Below are 21,040 nucleotides of genomic sequence, written 5' to 3' on the forward strand. Positions count from 1 at the left end.
GGGAACGACCGTAAATCCTCCACTTTTTATGGCTCGCTCCATCATAAGCGCGCCCTTAATGTTGCTAGTAAGTAGTTGACCTTTTGCAGTGTTTACTGCCGGACCGGCAGCGGACCGAGGCCCCTCCTCGACGTGCAAAGGGGCGTGTGAGAAACTCTGCAAGATCACGCTATGAGCCACGCTGCCACGGCCACGAACGACATTCGAACGAGCCGAAACCTCCTTGAAGCATGCGATGACGGATAGAACATTACGACGTTCCCACTGGCTGGTGGCGGGTTAGCTGGTAGCGGCTGGTCTAGTGCCCAAATCTGAGGCGGTTCACACAAAACGAATTGGCTCTCAGGGCCAATGGCGCGCGCGCGCGCGCACGGCACAACCGCCGGAAGTGGACCGATGACGAAATCGACGGCCATTTTGGGAAACCTTTTTTTTTCTCTCACTCTGCTGCTCCGGCCAGTCGTCGGCAACGGGTAAAATCATTGTCTTGATTGTGTGATGATGGATTGCCGTGCTTTTTGGCTTTGACCAATTCCCGAGCGGTCGGTCACTCACTCCACCGCCATCGTAGGAGGACTGGATCCGTAATCCTGACGAAGATTGATTAATACCAGCTTCCGTGCTGGGGGTGTTGATATCAAAGGGAAGCGGTGTCCGGTGAAATGGTGGTCCGCACTATCTTTCCACAACGACAACAAGATGGAGGCACTAATTCTCCCAAAAGCAAAAAAAAATCTCCCCTCATTTGCGCGATCCGGGTGTTGACTTTCGAATCTTGTCAAAAATGGATCCGAAAAACGCTGGAATGGAGACGAGAAGGTAGGTAGAAGGCCGGCGGTGCTGTTGTTGTGCCAATGTTGCATATTCATGCGAGCCGCAAGATGTGGCCGAGGCCTGGGAAAAACGATTGTCACTTCCGCATTGTCATCCGCCCTCGGAGTGTTGAGTGTGCTGGTGTTGGCTGTTATCAAACCGGTTCGCCCCGGTGATCCTCCCAAAAATTCATACGATCCCACTTTGAGTTTCTCCCCCCAGGAAGGTTCGTTTACGGCAATCGTTCCTTTTATCACTCTCCACCATCATCCAGCAGCGAAGACGACGATAAATGGCAACAGATGATTAAAGACAGGAATCTTTTAGGCCGCCAGATGAGGAAGAGAAAAAAAAGGAAACACTTCTTGAACGCGCTTTCCCTCTCTGCCATACTCGGCATCTCGTCATGAACAACGCCGGGCCCATCGTGGACCCAGCTTCCGGCATAAGGTGCGGCATGCTAATGAATGACACGGTCGAAATGTCACTCCGGACCGCCGGACGGACATGATCCTGCCATGGGTGCCGCTGCTGCTGCTGCTGGTTCGTCGGAACATCGATTATGCGCAATCGCTTACGCAACGCCATCGCCATCGCCACGATAACATCATCTCTCTTTCTTCTCCCTCTCCGTATAATCAACGGTGACAACAACGGCGGCGGTGGCCAAAGAAAGCGATCCACAAGGTGCGGCCGCGGCCACGCCGCCCGATGAGCTTCGTTGTTCCGTTGTTGATCGCAAAACTTTCGCTTTCGCGGCCAGAACTGATGGCTGGCGGTGGCCGTGGCGGTGGCGGTGTGCGGTCTCTCTTTCTCTGGCGAGCGAGGTGCTTGAGATCGACCTTTCGGTCACGATTTGATAATCGCATACCGATGCCTGTGGGGCAGACTTTACGTGCGTGGGGCGATACTTGATACACGGAGCGGGATTCGTCTCCGTGACAGACACTTATCAATGTGTGTTTGGACGATAGAAAGCCAAACGAATATCCATTTACACCCCCTAACCGTCGGTGGCCATCGGTACGTGACATAACGGCAGGCAGGATTTGGACGGTCAAAGGTGGAGAAAGATCAAATAAATTCCCTCCACCCCAAAAATTCAACCTCGCAGCGCACGAAGAAAATGATCCTCCCGAAGTGTGCGCTCGCCACTCGACAGACTGACGCAGGTGACAGATGGAAGATGTAAATTGAATGTCAATTATTTGGATAACCCCCGTCTCCAAACGCAACTCTAGCTCGTCTCCCTATGACTCCTAGGTGGCTCCATCAGCAGCGTTGACTCCTTAATTGGGTAAATATGAAATGCTGGTCGCCTCCGGGCACTGAGGGCAAACAATTACGCACTTTATGATCTTTTTCTTCTAAATTTATTACGGACGCTTACGGAAATTATGGCTTTATGGCTCATTTTGTACACTCGAGACTCCCACTGCGAGCGACAGCAGACGCGTTTCCGTTTGCTTGGGTGGTCGCTAGCTAGCAGGCGTCAAGCAGCAGCAACAATGTGTCATGTGAAAGGCAAGAAGGAGGAATGCATATTGTCCCACTCGTGTGATGGTTTATGAATGATGGGACCCAACGCCGACAAGCCATCTCGAACCGGACACAATCGTAGCGCATCATCCTGCGTCCCGCTATTCCGTTCGCTTGTATCGATGCTGATCCCTTGGGGGCTTTGTCATCTAATCGATAACTACAACGTCACATACAGACAGCGAGCCAGTCAGGCCCGTCGGTCTCAGCGGAATTTACATATATTTACACATTCCCCCGATGACAAAACCGGCCACCGGCTTGTGGGGCTACATGTGGAATGTTTAGAAATGAGTCGTATTATGTAGTCGAGTCGAGATGGCCGACAATATTAATCGACAACAGAAAAAAAGTCCCCGAGGGCCACGTTTCCGGATGTTGATATAATGAACGAGACCTTTGGACGCTCGACGATGGATGAGTGGAACGAATTCTTGTTTTGAGCAAGTTAGAATCCAAATCCTGCAATCTCTCATTGGATGTCATTTAGCCGTTTGCAAAACTTTATTTCATAAGCCCGGCTACGGTAGCAACTTGTTATAAACTTCTTTTTTACACTTCCAAACGGAAAGTTGGTATCGTGACCCTGCTCCTTTACAGTTCTCCGCGGAAAGTTTAACGGCTTAACATTTCACTTTTAACAACAAGCAAAGACAAAGACGCACCTTTATGGTGATGACAATTTTCCCTCAATTGCCACAAAATGCGATGAAAGATGCAACGAAAAAGGGGGGGCGCTGCACGTCTGCTCGCCACATTTCACCATGATTGCACACGATTTTATATGTTTTTGGCCACGAAATGATGCGAAGATTCATTCCGCACGCCACACCATTGCGAAAACTTTCGTCCACCAACAGCACCCGCGCTAGCGCTAAAAGAGAACCCCCGCTCGGACCACGGTACCATAAAAGCGGGAGCTTCACACTTCGCGCAGCATAAATCCAAGGCCACCACCAAGGCGCGGTACCGCTACCCTATAAACGATCATTTCATCTCAACCCAGTGCCACATCGCATTTTATCGCGTGTCTCGCGTGGAATTAATTTCATTTATGGCGAACGCTTTTCCATTTCACTGCCCCCAGAGCCGGTGCGAGTTTAGCCAATTCGTCACCTGTACCTAATCACCCCCTTCTCCCATCTGATCGGCCAGCGGCGGATTGGCTTAAAATTGTGAAATTAGCGAACACCCGCGAAAGCTGGCCCTGTGTCTCTGTGTGCCATGTGGCGCCACCTTACCGCCATTGACACCGTTTGACGTGCGATTTGAATCATTTTTCTACCCAGCGCATCGCACCCACCGCCACTGCGATGAGGTAAGTGCGTAATTCGCTCCATTTTAGGGGAAAATGCACTCTCATCACTTGACGCGATCGAATCCTCCGTACCGCGGTTACCGGTAAGATCTTTAACTTTACCTTCGCCGGTAACCAATCGGCGAGTCACCAGCGCTGCAGATCACATACCACGCACCGCACATTCCGAATTCACTTGATTTCGTTTTCAATTTCCCTCACGGGCGCACCACCACCACTCTCTCGGTCTCTCGCGGTCTAATCAAGCCACTAATCTCGTAATGGGCGCTGTAATTGAGTCTACACTTCCAATTTCACCGGAACGCGGTCCGGGTAACCACCAGGTCCCATGGCAGTGAGTTTCATTTTCCCCACCACCAGCGGCTCGATAGAAAATCGACAGTTTCGATTGGGTCAAAAGGCGGCAGGTGGCGGGTGGAAAGCGGAAAACGGTGAGAAACGGAGGAGGGTTCAAAAGTGAAAAGCAATTTTCCTGCCACTACCAGCGCAGCGGTTTGTCACCGAAGTGTACCCCAAAGGCAGTTATTAATTGACCACATGGTTGAGCACGCGGCCGATTGACGGTGGCGCTGCTCGGCTCTCCAATCAATCCCTCGATGCGTGTCATTTCGCTGCGCATTTCCCCTTTTTTGCACCGCACGTTCCACCACATGTTCCGTTTCCTTTCTTTCCATTTCTATTTTATGGTTTTCTCTCTCTCTCTCTCTCTCTTTTCCCTCGATACGGATATCTTAAGCGCGCGCTTACTTGGGGCCGGATTGGTGCCATCCCCTGCAGTGCGCACTCGTTGATCCGCGATCGGTTCAGTTACGCATTCCTGATGGCCTGCGGTGTGATTTTTGGAAATTTTCCTCGCTTCTGGAATTGGTTTAAGGGTTGGACGATGGGCACAGTATGGGTTCAAATGGTTATGGGGTGATACTAGTGCATCCGGGGGTAATTGAATTGAAATGATCGATCATCTGGCTCTGGAAAACTTTCTTCATATTTCTTGCACTTCGAACAGAAATGCAACTGGTATGCATCCTTATCAAGGTTTTAATCTGGACCCTGAAAATTCCTTCATCGGAATACATTACCCTTTTCGCTATAATTGCCCACCTCTAAGATCTACCGAGTGTTTTATTATTGAATTTCACACAAAAACTCACTTTCCATTGAGCCCACGATACTTGATACTTGGTGGATTGATCCTTGATCAGTCGTAATTATACATTCAAGGCCTTTTCCTTTCACCTCGCACGAAGATGTTTGCTTATCTAAAAATGAAGTAATTAACCAGCTAGGCGCCAGGGCGCAATGGCATGAATCGGGCTGAAACTTCACACTCTCTCGCACTCATCAGTAGCATCATCTTTCTACACCCATCGCGCACCCATCATCGAGAGGCCTTTCGGACCCTTTTTTCAAACATTATTTTCCCTGGCTCACGCGCGCTCACTGATGCATTGTTTGCGAACCACTCGGAATATTTGTCCCCAGAATGAGTTCACCGTAGAGTTCGGCGAATGAAAACGTGACTAAACATTCCACCTTGAGCGAGGGTAACCGGAACCGGCTGCCGAAGCCGGAGGTGAACTTGAGCTGGAACTGGAAAACCGGATCAACGCGTCTCGTCCTTCGGGATGTCCAATAGCCGGGTTGCAGGTTGATAAACCCCGATGGGTGAGAAGACTTTGCTTTGACCTCTCTGGCGGGCTCTTGCAGAACAAAATCACACCATTCGCGCTCGCCGATACAGATTACTCATAATGCCATCGCGGGGGTAATCATCCGGATACAGAGAAATGCCTTCCAGCGTGACTATGCTTCGTGCTGCTCGTCTCTGCATGGCATTGATAAAGGTGATGAACCCACTTTCCCTTGCCTAGTTATGTGTACAACAAAAAAACTTGAGATAGTGGTTGATCTTGAATGCAGTGGATTCCAGAAGGTCACCTCTCCCCGCTAGAGTGCCTCCCGGCCCCGGGACACAGGTTGATGATGCAACCTGAGCGGTGCTGAAACTGGCAGTGAAAGAAGTGAAATCAACGGCAGAGAGAAACCGTCAAGGCCATTCTCGGTATGATCAGTCAGTGTTGTGTGCTCTCAGGATGAAACAGCACAAAAGGAATCCCTACAACTGACACACTGGAGAATGTGTTTCGAACCATCCGTCAATTGATTGGTAATCTCTCCAACTGGACTATTTACCAGCTCAATCGCTATCACGGCTTAGTGTTAGTGCTACGTCAACCTTCCACAGTGACCATTCTGACTCGAATCTCACATTTCATCATGCAAATTATGCAACAGTTCTCGAGGCCATTAATGACCTGGCAATGATTAGCAAACATTTAGCTGTTACTATTTTAATTGAGTTCCTCCGGCCGCTAGCCAGTTTTCTTATCTACCGGTGTCCCGCCCTTAGCCCGGACGATCAATCTGATCGCTCAATCAACAGTCACTTGTGTACATCCGCCCGTCCCCAATCCTTTTCGCAACCAGCCCGCTCGCTCGATCGTTCATTCTCTTCTCACCTCAACACCCTGGGCCCCAGCGGTAAGCGTTCTGCCATTCGACATTTTCGACACATTCTGGCCGATCGCTTGATCGCTCGATCGATCGCCAGATCGTTCGGAAACCCTTCACTCCATTTTGCCACACAGATTTCGAACGAACCATTCATTCGACACTGACTGGCGCACTCGGCGGCAGTGCTGACGAGCCGCCGACTTCCTGACCTTTCCATCCGCACGAACGCACCACTCCGCGCCGGATCAGCCTCCGACGGTGTGTGAGTGAGGCAGCCCTCAATCGTTGCGCCAGCCGGCACCACGGCAGGGGAATGCAGACCCCGCACTGGTAATGAGTGCTGAAATGTCAAACTAAATGTCACGCTTCACGGTTCTGCAGCCGGGGCGCAAAGTGATCGTCTTCGCGATGGGTAGTGTACCAAATCAAACGAAATCATATCGACGGCACTGGTTTCGATGGCCCGGACCGAACAGGCATTGGCGGAATCAGACGGTATGCGCTGTCTGATGCGGATGCCTTATTAAGCAGACGGTGGGTGTAATCAACAATTTCACAGCCCGGTAGCTCGCTCGATCGAACCCATTCCGGGTTTTTCGGCCACCAACACACCAGCCCGCCCTCTCTTTGGTTACTTTTCAGCGTTGGGTCACCACGCTTGCACACGCAAATCGAATGTTCGTTGGTTCGTGCCGGTTTCGCTTTTTAGTGTTTGATCCACTTTTATTATATTCGTCTTACGCGGTGTGACTACGCTCCTCCTTCTTCATCAGACCGCAACGTCATATAACGCTCCCCGTGCTCGCTTGTTCCCGTTGACCGGGCGCGGGCGCATTGATCTAGAAATTAAAACAAACTTGGCGGACGTTTGGACGAGCGGATATTATGCTAATCATGGGCCAGCTCCCCTGCCACCGCCAACCAGTCAACGGATCGGACCAGGAACCTGTTTTGGATTAGGCAAAAAAATGTGTTTTTTTAGCCAACCACCGACCGATGACGACGACGACAACGAGTTGATGGACCACGCCGCTTGCTTTAGGCGGTTACACAAGCCGATCGTCCACCGGTGCTGTTGGTGTTGGTCCCAAAATGTAAGGCTTCCAACGGACAGGTTTTGCTGCCCAACTGTCCATTGTCGTAGACTAGAGACACGTTTTCGTGCGTTCAGCAATGCTGCGTTCGCCAATTTATGCCCAACCGCAAGCCTGGAGTCTTTCCTCTTCGTTCTTATTGTTTCGGGCCCACTCTCGCTCGCCAGAAAGATTAGATTAAATGCTATGCTAATGATGTTGTGAAGTTTCCGCGTCTCCGTACGCGTCTCCGGACACTGCGGGCACCATAAAGCAATACGGAAAGCAGTCGCACGATATTTATGTGCAAATTAACGGACTGATCTCATAACACAACAGCATCAGTCCGGCTTTTGGTCCGTCAGTTTGCCTGCCATAAAGTTCTCCTCGTACAGGATACGGTCAACGATAAGTCAAAACATGCGAGATCAATCGTCGCACAGAATCGGATGCTGGTGCGGACTGTTTGTGGTCGAAAGACAGCGAAACACAGATGCACGAAGCAAAGGAAACCCCCCGCCCCGCGGCGAGATAGAGGCCATTCCGTTAATTGCTGGTAATTTAACCGTCACTATCTCGCCGGACCGATGGCTTTCCTCGGTTGATTCTAGGTTAGTTATGCTGTCGCGACAGTGGCTCAGACCGGTGATCTGGATTTCATCACTAGAAACCGCCTGCGACTGGCTCCGCGCAAGGAATGGCGATGTTGTGTTTTCGAAAAAATATTCCTTTTTTCCATCCTGCCAACACTGTGCCAACATCCCAACGCGACCATAGATGACATTGCATTGCAGAATCCGGCATAGCAGCTATCTGCAAACGTTACTCCTCCGCTGCCAGCATCAGCAACGGCAGCGGCCCCCAAGGAAGGACCGGAATGAAAAACTGGTCCGAAAGCGAAACTGTGTGTAGCCGGGGTGTCCAGGCCCTGGGTAAGGGAAACTTATCGACCGCTCGCCAAACCCAACACTCCGGTCCAGTTTTCAGCTGTCCAGCGGCGAAACGGAGTGGGCCGCACTGCAACGCTGAAGCAGAAAACACGTTCCCCAAGAGCGCGCTCGTATGTGGTAGACCTTGACGTGGTTGACGATCGTTGCGGTCGGGGAGCAGAATTGAAAGCAAATCTGATGCCATCCTGCTCGCACAACTCGCGCAGGCCAGCCTCACGGAGCGTTCCGTGCACCGGTGGGGTTCGTCGCCTTTCGCTTCGTCGCAAGTCACTTCGGTGCTTCGGTGCTGATCTTTCATTGAGGTCGCCATCAATGCGCGCGCGCGCGCGCGCACCCCGAACACGTTAGATCCGCGGTTCCTACAAGCTGTTGGTGGACGGTTTTATTTTCGATTCTTTTTTTTTATTGTTTTCCTCCCCATTAGATCGCCATTGCCACGGTATTGTCGCACCATCGAAGGTGCTGCCAGGGCAATTAGACGCCAGCGCAAATCGTGGGAGCGGCTGGAAGGTAAAGAGGGAGCACAACTGCAACAACTGAGCCCGAGCGAGCAAGCGATCGATACGATTCCGCTCAGAACATTCAGCGATGCTTTGTTTAATTGGCATCCAAAATTGTGGCCGCGTGCCCGTGATGGTGTGTTCTCGTTGTGATGAGACGCGCGCACTGATCGTGCTCGGGTTAATTTGATCGAAAGCATCGAGCACCGAGGACAAGGACAAACGCAGGCTGACAGGCGAGCGGAGCTGACGATGGCGAGCTGTCTTTGGGTTAAAGAGGTGTCTATGATGTGACCGGGTCCCATTCCACGAATCACCCATGAACTTGGATGTTGGGAATGTCACGCCATTGGTCAGAGGGGTTGATTGTCACAACAGATTTTGACAGCCTCTCGGCCGTACGAGCATTATGTGCAGTCAGATGATCCGGTTCTTAACGATCCACGAGCAAATCGCGTTGCTCTCAATTCACGATTCGTTCTCGTTGGGTTTTATTAGACCAACTCTCACCTGCTGTCTAATGAGAGTCAATTTAATTCCCATTTCGGTAGAACCACAAACCAATCTATCAAAGCTGTGAGGTCACGGTGGCCCTCGTCCACCAAACACTCGCCACGGTGGACTCGCTCCAGCATCCAGTAACCTTGCGCCACGCGCCATTGAAACCGTTGGAGAGCAGTCCAGTGAAAAGGATAAATCAATTATAACAAATCACCGCATTTGGCTGCCAATGGCGCTGCTCTAATGCGACTCTACTCTCAATTGCGAGGTGAAACAAAACAGAAAGCCGAAAGCCAAAGCAACCAATCATCGGGCAAGGTCACACGCGGTATGCTACATACATGCCAGCGCTACCGCACTTTCCAGCTGATTCAAATGCGTCCATCGCCGGAATGATGAGTGGTGATGCACATTTGCGTAACATGGCGATGCACACGGGGCGCGTGCACTGAATCGGTTTTGGCAGTGGGTGCGTAGTATTCGGAGGTGCCTAATTTGGTATTTGTTTCGATGGCCAAGCGAAAGAGCGGCCACCAACCAAGCGGCGGCTTAAATCGTGGCTGGAATGTTGCGCCAAATTCCTGACAAAGCGCTCTGGCGCATATTGCGTCAGGATCATTAATTAGAATCATACCGCCATGGCTTCGGTCGCTTGGATCGATTGCTATTGAGGGTAGAAAATATTTCCAATAATCCTTGAGCGTAGATCAAACCAAAAGACTCCATAAACCACCACCCAGAGCGAACACACAATGACGATCATTGAACGCTTGTCACAATCCGCACAAGTCTGATGTGGGGGGTTTCGATGCTGCCCTACAATCAACTAGCTTCGCTGCAACCTTATTTGGCCGATCGGGTGAGCGAGCATGCTCGTGCGATCGAAAGGTGACCGTAAAGCGGAGCGATCAGCAAGGAACTGAACCCGGATCGGAGGCCAGAACTGAACACCTTACATTCTAGCTGACAAATGCCAGAAAAAAAAAACCATTGTTGTGTTGCTAGCCCGGTGTGACCTCCGGAACGTAAACACCTTGCGCTGAGGGCTCGCTCGATTAGCTCGCTTAGTCGACCGGCGATCAAGGAGTGGTATGCAGGCAAGTGACATCGCGGCCCCCACAGCCGCGAGCTCAGGGGCAAACGCTGCAGGAGGGCCAGCGTTGAAAGAGGAGGCATGCAAATACGTGATAGATCAGGTCGTGTTGGAAGGCGACCTGCAATGAGGTTCGATGTAGAGACAGAGAAAGAATGCCGATGCTGCTGATCGCTGGTTACTGGTTGCTCTAGGCCAGTCGAAGCGCCGTTGGCATGCTGCTGCTGCTGTGGCGCCTGTCAGCATCGATTGTTGCGCGTCACTCGCGCATCGCTATCGATGCGAAAAAGGATTGGAACGCCGCCGACGTCGTGCCGTGCACCGACGATCGACGATGGATCCTTCAACCGATGATGGTACCCTTGTAGTACCGCGCAGGGAACGGGACCATCTTCGCCACCACGCCAGTTGCGCCACTTGCCTAGCTAGCGATGGCTGGCAAAAGAAAAGAGATTGCCCCGGCAAGACGCTTCCTTCGTTGTTCTCGCAGTGAATCGATTTCCAAACGAAACAGACGCTCGCTCCAAACGCTAATAGACAGTGCCGCGTGATTCTCCCTCGCTTGTATGGCAAACGATCACAGTTAACCGTTACACAATGGCGTCGTTGTGCGCTTACTGCGGCCTGCACCGCCAGCTAGCGATCTCACAAAAAGTGTGCGCTCGGGAGCGAGAAAGAGGAGGGAGAAGGTTCCCAAAAATTAAGTGAAAGAATCATAATTAATGCTACGCTTCACTACACTACCAACTATCGTCTATGGTTTATGGTAATGCCAAGACGCTACTGCAGTCAAACAACGCATGGCAGGCAGATCACCAACGATCGTGCGTGTTTGCTGTACCGAACACACGCGCCCTCCCAAAAAAAGAGAGTGCCGAATTTGAATGATGGAAAAGCAATGGTGGGAAGCGCTAGGCGAAGGCGCAGGCCTTCACCGCCTGGTCCCTAACCAGTAAGTGATGCAGAATGTGTGGCCCACCTCCCGCGGGCACGATAAACACATTCAAGCACGTATGCAGGCACGCATGAGGAGAGCAGAATAGAAAAAGAAAAAAACCCAAGCCAAGCCAGGTGAGATCGAGGTAGGGCTTAATTGAAAAGAGTAGGTGCAACCGAGCAACCGAGAGACGGCGTAGAAAGTAGCGATCGTATTCGTATTGTATCCGCCTACGAGCGCCCTGCAGGGTTGCTTCATTGATTTTCTTTGTTTTTCATTTTAATTAAACGAATGCAATCGAGTGAATCAGATAATGCTAGGCAGACCGTGGCCTAAAGTGGCAGCTACGAACCTTCAAATCATTTATGTCACAAACGCTTACGTGATGATCCGATGGATCAATCGAAAAATCAAACAATTTAAAGGGGTTTCATAATAGGAACGAAGGAAAATGAATATGTTTCGATCGATCAGCTCGATCAGATGGTAATTAAATTCTACCCTCCCGATCAATCGCTCTCTCTTTCTTTCTTTCTATTTCTCTCTCCCTCTCTCTTTTCACGCTACTGATCGATAGCGTTTCAATGTATGGCAAGGGTGCACACATTATGTGTCCAATGATCTGAGCTGAGCCGCATAGAAAGCGCCGCTCGACTTCGTTCACATATGGCTTGGCAGCATGTGATGTGCTGGCCCAGATTATTCGCTCGATCGCTCTGTGAGAAACGTGTGGCCAAGTAGTCGTTGCGTAACGTTCTGCTCTTTCGCTACAACGACATGCCAGGCATGTTGAACTCATCAGCCAAGTTCCTAGCGCGATGCATCTTGGTCGCTCCTGTTGTTGGCCAAAGAAAACTAACATTTACACATGCAAATGAAAGCCATAGATAACGATACACCAATCAATAGCATTAATTGGGTACGTTGAGCAGTTTTCTTTTTTTTTGTGAAAACAAACGAAAACCGCATCACCGGATTAACCGAAACGAATAATAACTTTCTTCTGCATACGCCACACCGGTTCGAAAGACTTCAATGCCTGCAACACCACGAACCCGCTTTACAGTTCATCATTAAGCATTCGCTTTGCATCGGCGAGTGGCCACCGTTGTGTGGCTCAAAGGCGCATCATTTGCTCACCGAGAAAGTGCACAACACATGCCGGACCGGACTATGGAGCAAAGATCGGACGGACCAGACGACCAGATGAAGTTACACAAAGCCCGTTATACTCCTGCTTTCGATCAAACGGCAAGGATGACGCCAAAAATGGATAAAGTTTTTTATTACAGGCCCATTAATCCTCCCGTAACAATGATGCAACAATGAAATGCGGTGAAAAAACAATGTATCACAAAAGATCAACTGTACAGTGCAACAGCAACCTCGCGAACGAACTGTCGATGAGGTTCATTGCAAATAGTTTCCCGCGAGGCAACGTGGACCATACGTGCTCCGGAAGAGGTTTTTGCGGGTAAAATGAGAAAACTTAGAAAAGCGGCACATGAGCTCATAAAACCAAACGCAAAATCGGTTAAACGATGCAAGGGGTTATTGTTTTAACGAGGAGCTACATAACTGGATCAAACTCACACAAACGTAATCCGTGTAACTCGAGTGAAGTATTGTGTAAGAACTTCTTATGAGCTGTTCTACGGCTTTTTTGGTAATTTTAATGTGCCGTCACGGGCTCGTAAATGGAACCACTGCATGTCACTATCAAATGGTTGATAAAGTAAAGCTTGTTCGTGTTTGTGGCTTTCTTTGCCATTTTTTTTATGCTGAACCACCGCGATCAACTTGTAGAACGTGACCGGTGAGATAATAAAGTCATTACCCTTGATGAATGAAAAAGTTCCTGTCCGTTCAACACCCAACCAGTAACCCAAGATTAGCGACAGTAGCATATGCGAGTGCGGTTATCGAATGATTCACCAAATAAACGGTCAGTTTTATCTAATAATGACACCGACGACGACAACGAGTAAAAATGTCATTAAATGCAGTGTCCATAAAACGAATTCCGGTGGGAGGACTGCCGGAACTTTCTCCTGCGCGGACGGTATGACGAAAGTTTTGCGCCGTTTAGTCCAGTCTACGGCCGGCACCGAGCGATCACAACAGTGATCCATTACGTCCGAACGGGTGAAACTGTTCGGTGATGGTGACGATTATGTGCATCAATGCAAATGTCACTCGGGCCGGTGCTGGTGCAGTTGAGTAGACAAGTGCGTGGAATATCAATTACTCGAGACCAAGCTCGGTTGTAGGTGCGTTTGAATACTTACTCTGTTGTGCCACCGTCAGTGGAGGCAATACCGCTCCGAGGTTAAGAGCTACGATCAGTGCCAACATGCTGACACCTCGTTGGCCGATCTGTTGTCTGGTGACTGGACTCATCTTGACCGGCGGCCGGTCAACCGCGATTCGTCCACCAACCGATGATGATGTTACACTCGCGCGGTTGTTGTGTGTTGTTGAACAATTTTGAACCAATTCCTTCTCCACTCCGAGCTAGACAAAACGAAGCCGTTAGTGATAGCACAAGTCGTTTCGAGGATCACTTTCACCTAGTACACTCTTGTGCACTGCTTACTGCTACTTCAGATCACTTGCAGCAAGAGCACCTATCACCACCACACACAATCACCGCACTACCGTTGTAACCATTCTCCTTTAATCACTTCGATCAACCCTGAAAAAAGGTATTCATAATTTCGATTAAAACTCGTTTGCGCTTCTCTGCATTCGCGTTACACCAGTACGCCCACAACACCTCAATCCCAGCCCAATGGTGACAAACAATTTGCTCTTTTGTCGCCGTCGCCCTAGCGCTCTCCGACGTCGTCCGCTTGGTCGGTCCCTACTCCTGCTGGCAGGCAGCCAAGAGAGATTGCACAATATCGATTTCTCCACGACGCGATGTTGGCGCGCTCGTAGCCGTGCCCGTGCACGATCGTGCTCGCTGCAGCATGTGCTCTGCTGGCAGGCAAGCTGTTCTCGCATTCGCATCAAACGATCGTCTCCTAAGCTCGGCTCGGTGGTCGACAACGTGGGGTCTCACTTTGGTCTGCACACAACCAGCCACTGCTCTATCTCGCTTTCTCGTCTTCGTTGTCCCACTGAAACGCCTCACTAGCGGCGGTTTCGTTGATTTGGGGACCAGACTTTGCTTTAGACGGGCTGGCAAGAGGGCAAGCAGGGGCGTCTATCCGATTGCAACACCATATGACGACGAGGGCTTGTGCCGGGGATCCGTGTCGCGTAGCACCACTACCTCGAACGAACCCGGAACCACCTTTTACGGTGACCGTATTATGAATGTCCGGCACATCGCCACCTCGCAGTGATCGTGTGCTTTTCAATTGTAATATCACAATATCGTGCGAGTCTCGGTAAACACTCCTGCCAGTTCGATCGACGAAAGATCACGAACGTCTCGGCTACTGCTGCGTTGTAAAATGCACTTGCGTTGCAGTTCGCGCACACAGCTCCACCTGCTCCTGTATAACCCTTTCGGGTGCATAAGCCATCTTATACTACACTGCAAGCGCAACCACTGAAACATAAAACCGAAACTCACACATGACACAGCTGCAGAACGCCAGCCCACCAGTCCCAAGTACACAAAACACACGGCTAGCGAGTAATGATTCGAAACGTACAGCTCAAGAGAAATCTTACTTCTGAGACCCCGAGGATCAACTGCGCGGACCACAACCCCCACCTGAAGCCGCAGGGGGGGGGGGGGGGGGGGGACTGTGCTCGAAAACTCGAACCGTGCAAGCCGAAATGATCGTGGCTGATCGCGAGATTCGTTTTCTGCTTGATTTTCTCGCCTTCAAATATTGGAGTTGAACAAAAAACGATCGCGATCATGTTGCAAGGAGTGCTTAAGCTTCTTTAATAAGTGAAAACATTAAAATGAATTGGTTAACAAAAGAACAAACGGGTTTGCACGTGATTTTTTGAAGATGCAGGAAGCAGTTGAGTTGATAAGTTTGTAGGCTAATAAAACCTGACCCTCTTCTCGCAGAGCATCGTACACACAATTCTCTGGCTGTGTGTTAAGCTTAAACGAACAAAAAATCAATGTTGTTTGAGAAAAAGGAGGAATAATTCAGAAATTATAAGGAAAAACTTAGGTGCTTATTCTGTAACTTTCGATTACGATGGCCTCAGGCGTTCGATTCATTTGGTTCATTTTATGTTCATTTGGTGTTCACGATCGCCTGCATGTCGAGTGCATTTTTGTGGTCGACAGCTGGCGTTCTGTTTACATCGAGCATCGAGCATCTGAAAAACAGTTATAGCGTCCTGATTGTGCATCAATAATTTCTTTCTGCTAATCGTATACTATTATTACAAAGGTTAAGTCGTTTTTATACCGAAAAAAACAAGTTAATTAACAGTTTTTTTACTTCAAACTGTCATTTTGAATTGTTTATTGTTTTCGAAACGTTTCGAAATTCGCATGAATCATCGAACGCCTGAGGCCATCGCAATCGAAAGTTACAGAATAAGCACCTTAGTTTTAAAATCCAAACGTACCGCCATGGTGTTTCCAGACATTTTTGTGATACTGTAACCATGTTTATACCAACAAGTTTAACGTTAAATGTATTGTTAAATAGAATTAAAAATGTATTGTGACAATCCATCACCTACAGCAATCATGCTTTTTATTTTTGAACTCTAAATTACAATATTTTAGGGATAAACAAACATTATAAAATGAAAAATGCATTTTTTTGTTACAGTAAATATTCGACTCCGCTTGTAAACGCACACTGTGCCACCGTTTGCTTCCCCCTTCCGTTGCCGCCCCTCGTCCTACCTTCAAGAGACGCTTGGGTTTTGAGAGTGTGGCGGCGGTTTGGAAATTGTGTATTTTTAGGTGTCGAACGAGTTTCTGTGAACCGTGCTCCGTGGCAAACGCTAGATTTCCTCCGATCTCAGGTAGGTATGGTGAAGTTCGGTGTGTTACGGTTGTAATTTCGCCCCAAAAACTCTGGCTCCAGAATGTTGTTTTGGAAGGGACGCCGTGCGCGCCGTTTTTTTTTGTGTGCCTGACGCGGCTTGCTAGATGATGCTCAAAGGCAAAAGCGCGCCCTTGACTTCCCCGGTGCCGTCGGACGGGCCCTTTTTGAGTTCAGTGTTGGGTAGATTTTCCTTTTCACGGGTAGTGTCCAGTCGGAAAATTACATTTTAATGTTTGCCGCCCTACGTTCCCTTTTTGGTGCACACACACGCACCCACATATATGCGGAACCCATCAAACAACATTCCAGCGAGGCGCAAACGTGTACGAGAAGAAGAGATAGCTGACGCTGTCGTCCCATCTCTTTCGGGCGGGCTAATTTTGTGTTTATCAGTGTCGCCCGCGAAGATGCGTGCCACCACCACGTAGCGAGAGCAGCGGCAGCAGCTTATTTTCTGTCGCGTGTTGGTGGGGCTATAACCTCTAAATTTGATTGGAAACGGTCGGGGAAACGTGATTTGCCAGTGTGGTGCTAATCTACTGTTTCGTTGTTTTGCAGTTCAGCAGTGGCCAAGATGGATAATCGTCGGAAACGAACGTCCATGATTGTAGCGGCCCCGGCTACTACGACGAGCAGCAACAGCGGTCTGATAATTGCCGCAGAAGCTGCTGCACCCGCGCCTACTAACGATCCCGTGGCGGCGGTGGAACGCAAGAGACCGGGCCGTAAACCGGGGACTGCGAGCGTACGTAAACCATCGCCTGGTCGTAAGGCCTCACCTGCTCGGAAAGCGTCCCCGGCTCGGAAAGCGTCCCCGGCACGTAAAGCATCTCCGGCACGCCGTGCTTCACCGGGCCGCAAACCGAAGGCAACCATAACGGCAACGGGTGTCGCCGTTGCACCACCACCGACCGTTGTACGCAAGCCGACGGTGGTAGCGGCGGAACCGATCGAAAAGGTATCTCCTGAGCTCAGGGAAGAACCACCACGTCGCTCGTCACGCATCCGTGCATCGGAGGATAAGTCTGATAAAGCGCTGCTGGGCATCAAGAGCTCTCCTCCGATCGACAAGCGGCTTTCGGTGATCATCGATGATGCGGAAGTGAGCGGTTACCTAGCCGGTAAGGGGTCACCGCGCAAGAGCGCCACTCCGAACACTAGCCAGCGATCGAACGCGACCCCCACGACGACGGAACGCTCGCAGATGTCCCGTTCGATGAGTGCCCTGCAGGAGTACTCCGACAACGAGGACGAAAATGACTTCCAGAGCTTCCGACGAACTGAGGCGGACAACAATGGGCTCAGCATGCGTACTACCGGAATGGAAAGCCTTCGCCAGAAGCTGGAACCGGTCGAGTTCGGTGGCCCGTTTTCGGCCCTGTTGCTTACCCTTGCCATTCCGCTGTTCATGTTTGCCACCAATCACTTCTGTTCCGGTGCGGCACACCGTGACTGTCGCTTCGTTCTGCCGAAGAACTGGAACGAGTTTCGCTCGCTGTCGACGTACGTTAACCGTGAGATTGCAACGTTCTACGGGCTCTACCTATTCGGTGTCGCACTGCTAACGGCCCTTCCGATCGGCCGTGTAGTGCGGCTAGCTCACGAAACTCGCCAGGATCGTACCTACACCTTCAACGGCATAGTCGTGGCTGTTGGCACTGGATTGGCTGTGTTTGTGGCTGAATACTGCTACAAATTCCCGCTGCTGTCCATCGTAAGCCGTGGTTACAATCAGCTGCTGGTGCTCAGCATTGTCGCCGCTCTTGTCGCATCAGTTGTGGCCTTCCTTAGAGCCCGGTACGCCGAACCGCAGCAGAAGAATCACTACGCCTGCACTGGTAGTGTGCTGTACGATCTGTATGCTGGCCGCGACGTTAACCCGAAACTGCTGAACGTCTTTAATTTGAAGCTCATCACCTACCATGCATCCATTGTGCTCGCTCTGCTCTTCAACGGCATCATCCTGTACCGTAATCTGCACTTTGCCGCCTTGCCCGAGACCCTAGCCGAAGCTCCGCTCCAGGACCGTCTGTTGTATGCAGTGCGTAATGTATCAGGAGAACCAGTTCCACTTGTTGCTGCCGGCTTGGCCGTTCTCTACCTGCTCGATCTGCTCATCTATGAGCATCACATGGCGGCTTCGTTCGAGCTGCAACAGGAAGGCTACGGTACCCAGTTCCTTCTGCGTCAAGCCGTTTTTCCGTTCATTCTAACACTGCTACCGAAGTACGTGGCCGCGCACAAGCTAACCGAGGTACCACTGTGGGCACTGGCTCTATGCACCATCGTTGCGCTCACCGGACTGATCCTGAAGCGATCCGCCCAGCGGATAAAGTATCTCTATCGATTGGATCCGCTCGGAAAGAAGGTTGTCGGTAAGTGTAAACAACTGCAAACGATAATGATGGCGAACATGTTTTACTAAGAAATTCTACTGCATCCAGGTCTCGAAACGTACCCAACTTACCAGGGCCGTCGGTTATTGGTTACCCACGCGTGGCGCTACGTCCGTCAACCGAACTACGTCGGTGAGATCCTGCAATCGGTGGCCTTGCTGCCTCTGCTGTACTGGCGCTTCGCTATACCGCCACTGCTTGCTGCCCTGTTCACCGTGGCCATTCTGGTGCACCGAGCCAAGCGACTCAGTGCGCGTAACAACGCAATGTACGACTCTCCCTGGAACCGCTACTGTAACACCGTCCCATATCTGCTGGTGCCACGCGTATTTTAAGCTATGCGCGGTTCGATTTTTTCCGTTTTTCAGGTTTGTACAGCAGCCAATTCTCCTTTGTCCCCACTTTAGTCCTTTTTAAAACACTTTCAATCCTCTGTTCAACTGTCTTGTTTTCCTGTAGTCCTTCCCATCCCAACCCGCATGGAAATATCATATCTAAGCTTGCCTTTGGTTTAATGCAATCCCTCGTCCATCTTTTCCCAATTAATTTGCTTGTGTGAAATCTTCGCTAGGATTAGTATTGTTCGCTAGTAAACTTTGCGTACTTTAAGAAGGGGGTTCGAAAAGTCTATTGGTAGTAGTAACTGAACAATGATCGTGGTACAAAACAAAAACAAGGAATCACATTTCACGTCTCACGTACTACAGTCCGTTGTGTGGTAATGATTTCCTTTGGAAACTAATGTTCAAACTGAACCTTTTGGTAATGCCATAGAAAGAGAGATTTGCAATTACCAGTTGTGCGATGTAGTAACAGCAGCGCAACTGCTACATCACTGGGTCGTTCGATTTGCGTGCATCTTTAGTGAACCAACGTCCATTGCTATTTGTCGAATATCCATTATGCCCGCCCTATCGTCAACAATTAGCTCTCTGTTCTGGTATAAAATAGCGTATGAGGCGAATGTGAGGTGACACTCTAACGCTACACAGGTGACACACAATCAACTGAGGCACGTAATGTAATGATTAAAATGTAAATTTTTAATATAAAGAAGAAAAAAATCAGTTCAATCAGTCAAAAAAGACTGAAACACAGAGCAAGAGATTAATTGAACAAACATGGTTTTCTTTTATCGAGATGATGATCAATCGCGTCAACAAAAGCATCCCTTACTACACCCCTTGTGTACTGCTCACGGATGAGACGTTAGCTTGTAAGTAGAGACAAATGATTAGAGGTTAAGTTTTAAATAAAAAAAGGGAAAATAAAATAATTTGTCTACACAAGTTGCCGATTATTACTTACTGCATTGTGCTCGTGATCCCTTTCTTACTCCATTCAAGAAGAACACTGTTTTAGTACGAGCATAATATTGTATTATCTTCTTCGTTATTGTAAATACACAAACAATATGAGTGAAAGAAAGACTTATTCTAATCGGAATGGTGGTTAAATTCGCTGAAGAGACTAATGGTGACGGAGCGTAGCAATCAGCAGAACTGGCCCACGATGCCATAACCCTTGCAGTCTCAACGTTAGCCACGTTACCGTCGTCTCTCTTAGTTATGTCTTAGTTCGTTTAGTTATTGTTAAAAATCACTACCGCGGCTTCGTGGAGGGCGTGCCGCGTTTGTTTGACGCGATCAGACCGCAACATACAATAACTGCGAAGTTGAGGTCTGGGTCATGATGCACATTAATGGCTTATTGTCGTTATCGATCGCTATTGAACTACGGGTGACAGTAGGCGATTAGAGATAAATGCGCCGCAAATCCGTTGGCGATGTGATCATGCTACACTGAGGACATAGTTTGCGTGCACCGAGCGTATGCAACCAGCATTCCTCGCAGTACACGTGCCAGCAGCAAACGGACACGACCGGCTTACGGAAGTCGTCCATGCAGATCAAACATTTCGGCCGGTTGCGTATGTAGCCCTCGTACTCGCGTACTTTCGCCTTCAGAGATTCCACGATCGTCCGTTCCGATGCACCGGCAGCGCTCGTTGCTTCACTCAGCAGCACTGCTTCGTCGTGTTTCCCATAGCAACCGCTTGCGCCACTGGCACCGGCTGATGGGAGTTTACTCGTGCCCTCGCCCGGGCTATTAGGTGGCTTGATGGTGTGCGGTTCGTTGGCCATCACCAGCTGGCGGAGCGCTCCGGAAGCCGAACCGTCGGATGAAACGATTACGTCCCGTTCCGAGTACTGCGGTGGACCGTACACCTGACTCTCGTCCCCATCCACGTTCAGCTCGTCGTCTGTATCGTCCGCATTGGTAACCCGCACCGCCACCCCGGCCAATGCTGTCGGTGGAAGTAGGGTGGTCGAACGAATACGCTTCTGGCCGGCCCATTCGTACGTTTCATACGAAACTTCCTCGACATCGATCGACGCATCGTCGTCATCGTCATCATCGTCC

General features: G+C 50.0%; 3 protein-coding genes across 5 annotated transcripts in view; 1 reads left to right on the plus strand and 2 right to left on the minus strand.

Annotated features, from left to right (window-relative positions):
• LOC126569965 (mucin-5AC) overlaps nt 1–14,918 on the minus strand; it is a 43,328-nt gene extending 28,410 nt beyond the window's left edge. For 2 of the 3 annotated variants that reach the window (XM_050227394.1, XM_050227392.1), the window contains exons 1-2: nt 14,822–14,918; nt 13,527–13,933 (exon numbers count right to left, since the gene is read on the minus strand). In XM_050227394.1, coding sequence (XP_050083351.1) covers nt 13,527–13,638 — 112 coding nt within the window. In that variant the 5' untranslated portion in view covers nt 13,639–13,933; nt 14,822–14,918. Of the gene's footprint in view, nt 1–13,526; nt 13,934–14,041; nt 14,062–14,821 lie in introns of those variants that run through there. The other variant, XM_050227393.1, reaches the window with a different exon arrangement.
• Nucleotides 14,919–16,081: 1,163 nt separating this feature from the next.
• Nucleotides 16,082–19,906, plus strand: LOC126570829 (lamin-B receptor). Its single transcript, XM_050228865.1, has 3 exons — nt 16,082–16,197; nt 16,779–18,595; nt 18,665–19,906. The coding sequence occupies exons 2-3, from the start codon at nt 16,795–16,797 to the stop codon at nt 18,949–18,951; spliced, it is 2,088 nt and encodes a 695-aa protein (XP_050084822.1). The 5' UTR covers nt 16,082–16,197; nt 16,779–16,794; the 3' UTR covers nt 18,952–19,906.
• Nucleotides 19,907–19,989: 83 nt separating this feature from the next.
• Nucleotides 19,990–21,040, minus strand: part of LOC126581303 (E3 ubiquitin-protein ligase RNF220) — a 1,861-nt gene continuing 810 nt past the window's right edge. Inside the window, exon 2 of the mRNA XM_050244863.1 lies at nt 19,990–21,040. This exon is cut by the window's right edge and continues 137 nt beyond it. Coding sequence (XP_050100820.1) covers nt 20,371–21,040 — 670 coding nt within the window. The 3' untranslated portion in view covers nt 19,990–20,370.

This window comes from Anopheles aquasalis, chromosome 2, assembly GCF_943734665.1.
Source record: "Anopheles aquasalis chromosome 2, idAnoAquaMG_Q_19, whole genome shotgun sequence".
In the NCBI taxonomy this organism is placed as follows: domain Eukaryota; kingdom Metazoa; phylum Arthropoda; class Insecta; order Diptera; family Culicidae; genus Anopheles; species Anopheles aquasalis.

Excerpts from the sequence above, each read along its gene's own strand:
- LOC126570829 (XM_050228865.1), top strand. The coding sequence starts at position 16,795 with ATGGATAATCGTCGGAAACGAACGTCCATGATTGTAGCGGCCCCGGCT. Across the intron at positions 18,596-18,664 it reads GCTCGGAAAGAAGGTTGTCG|GTCTCGAAACGTACCCAACT; the intron begins GTAAGTGTAAAC and ends TACTGCATCCAG.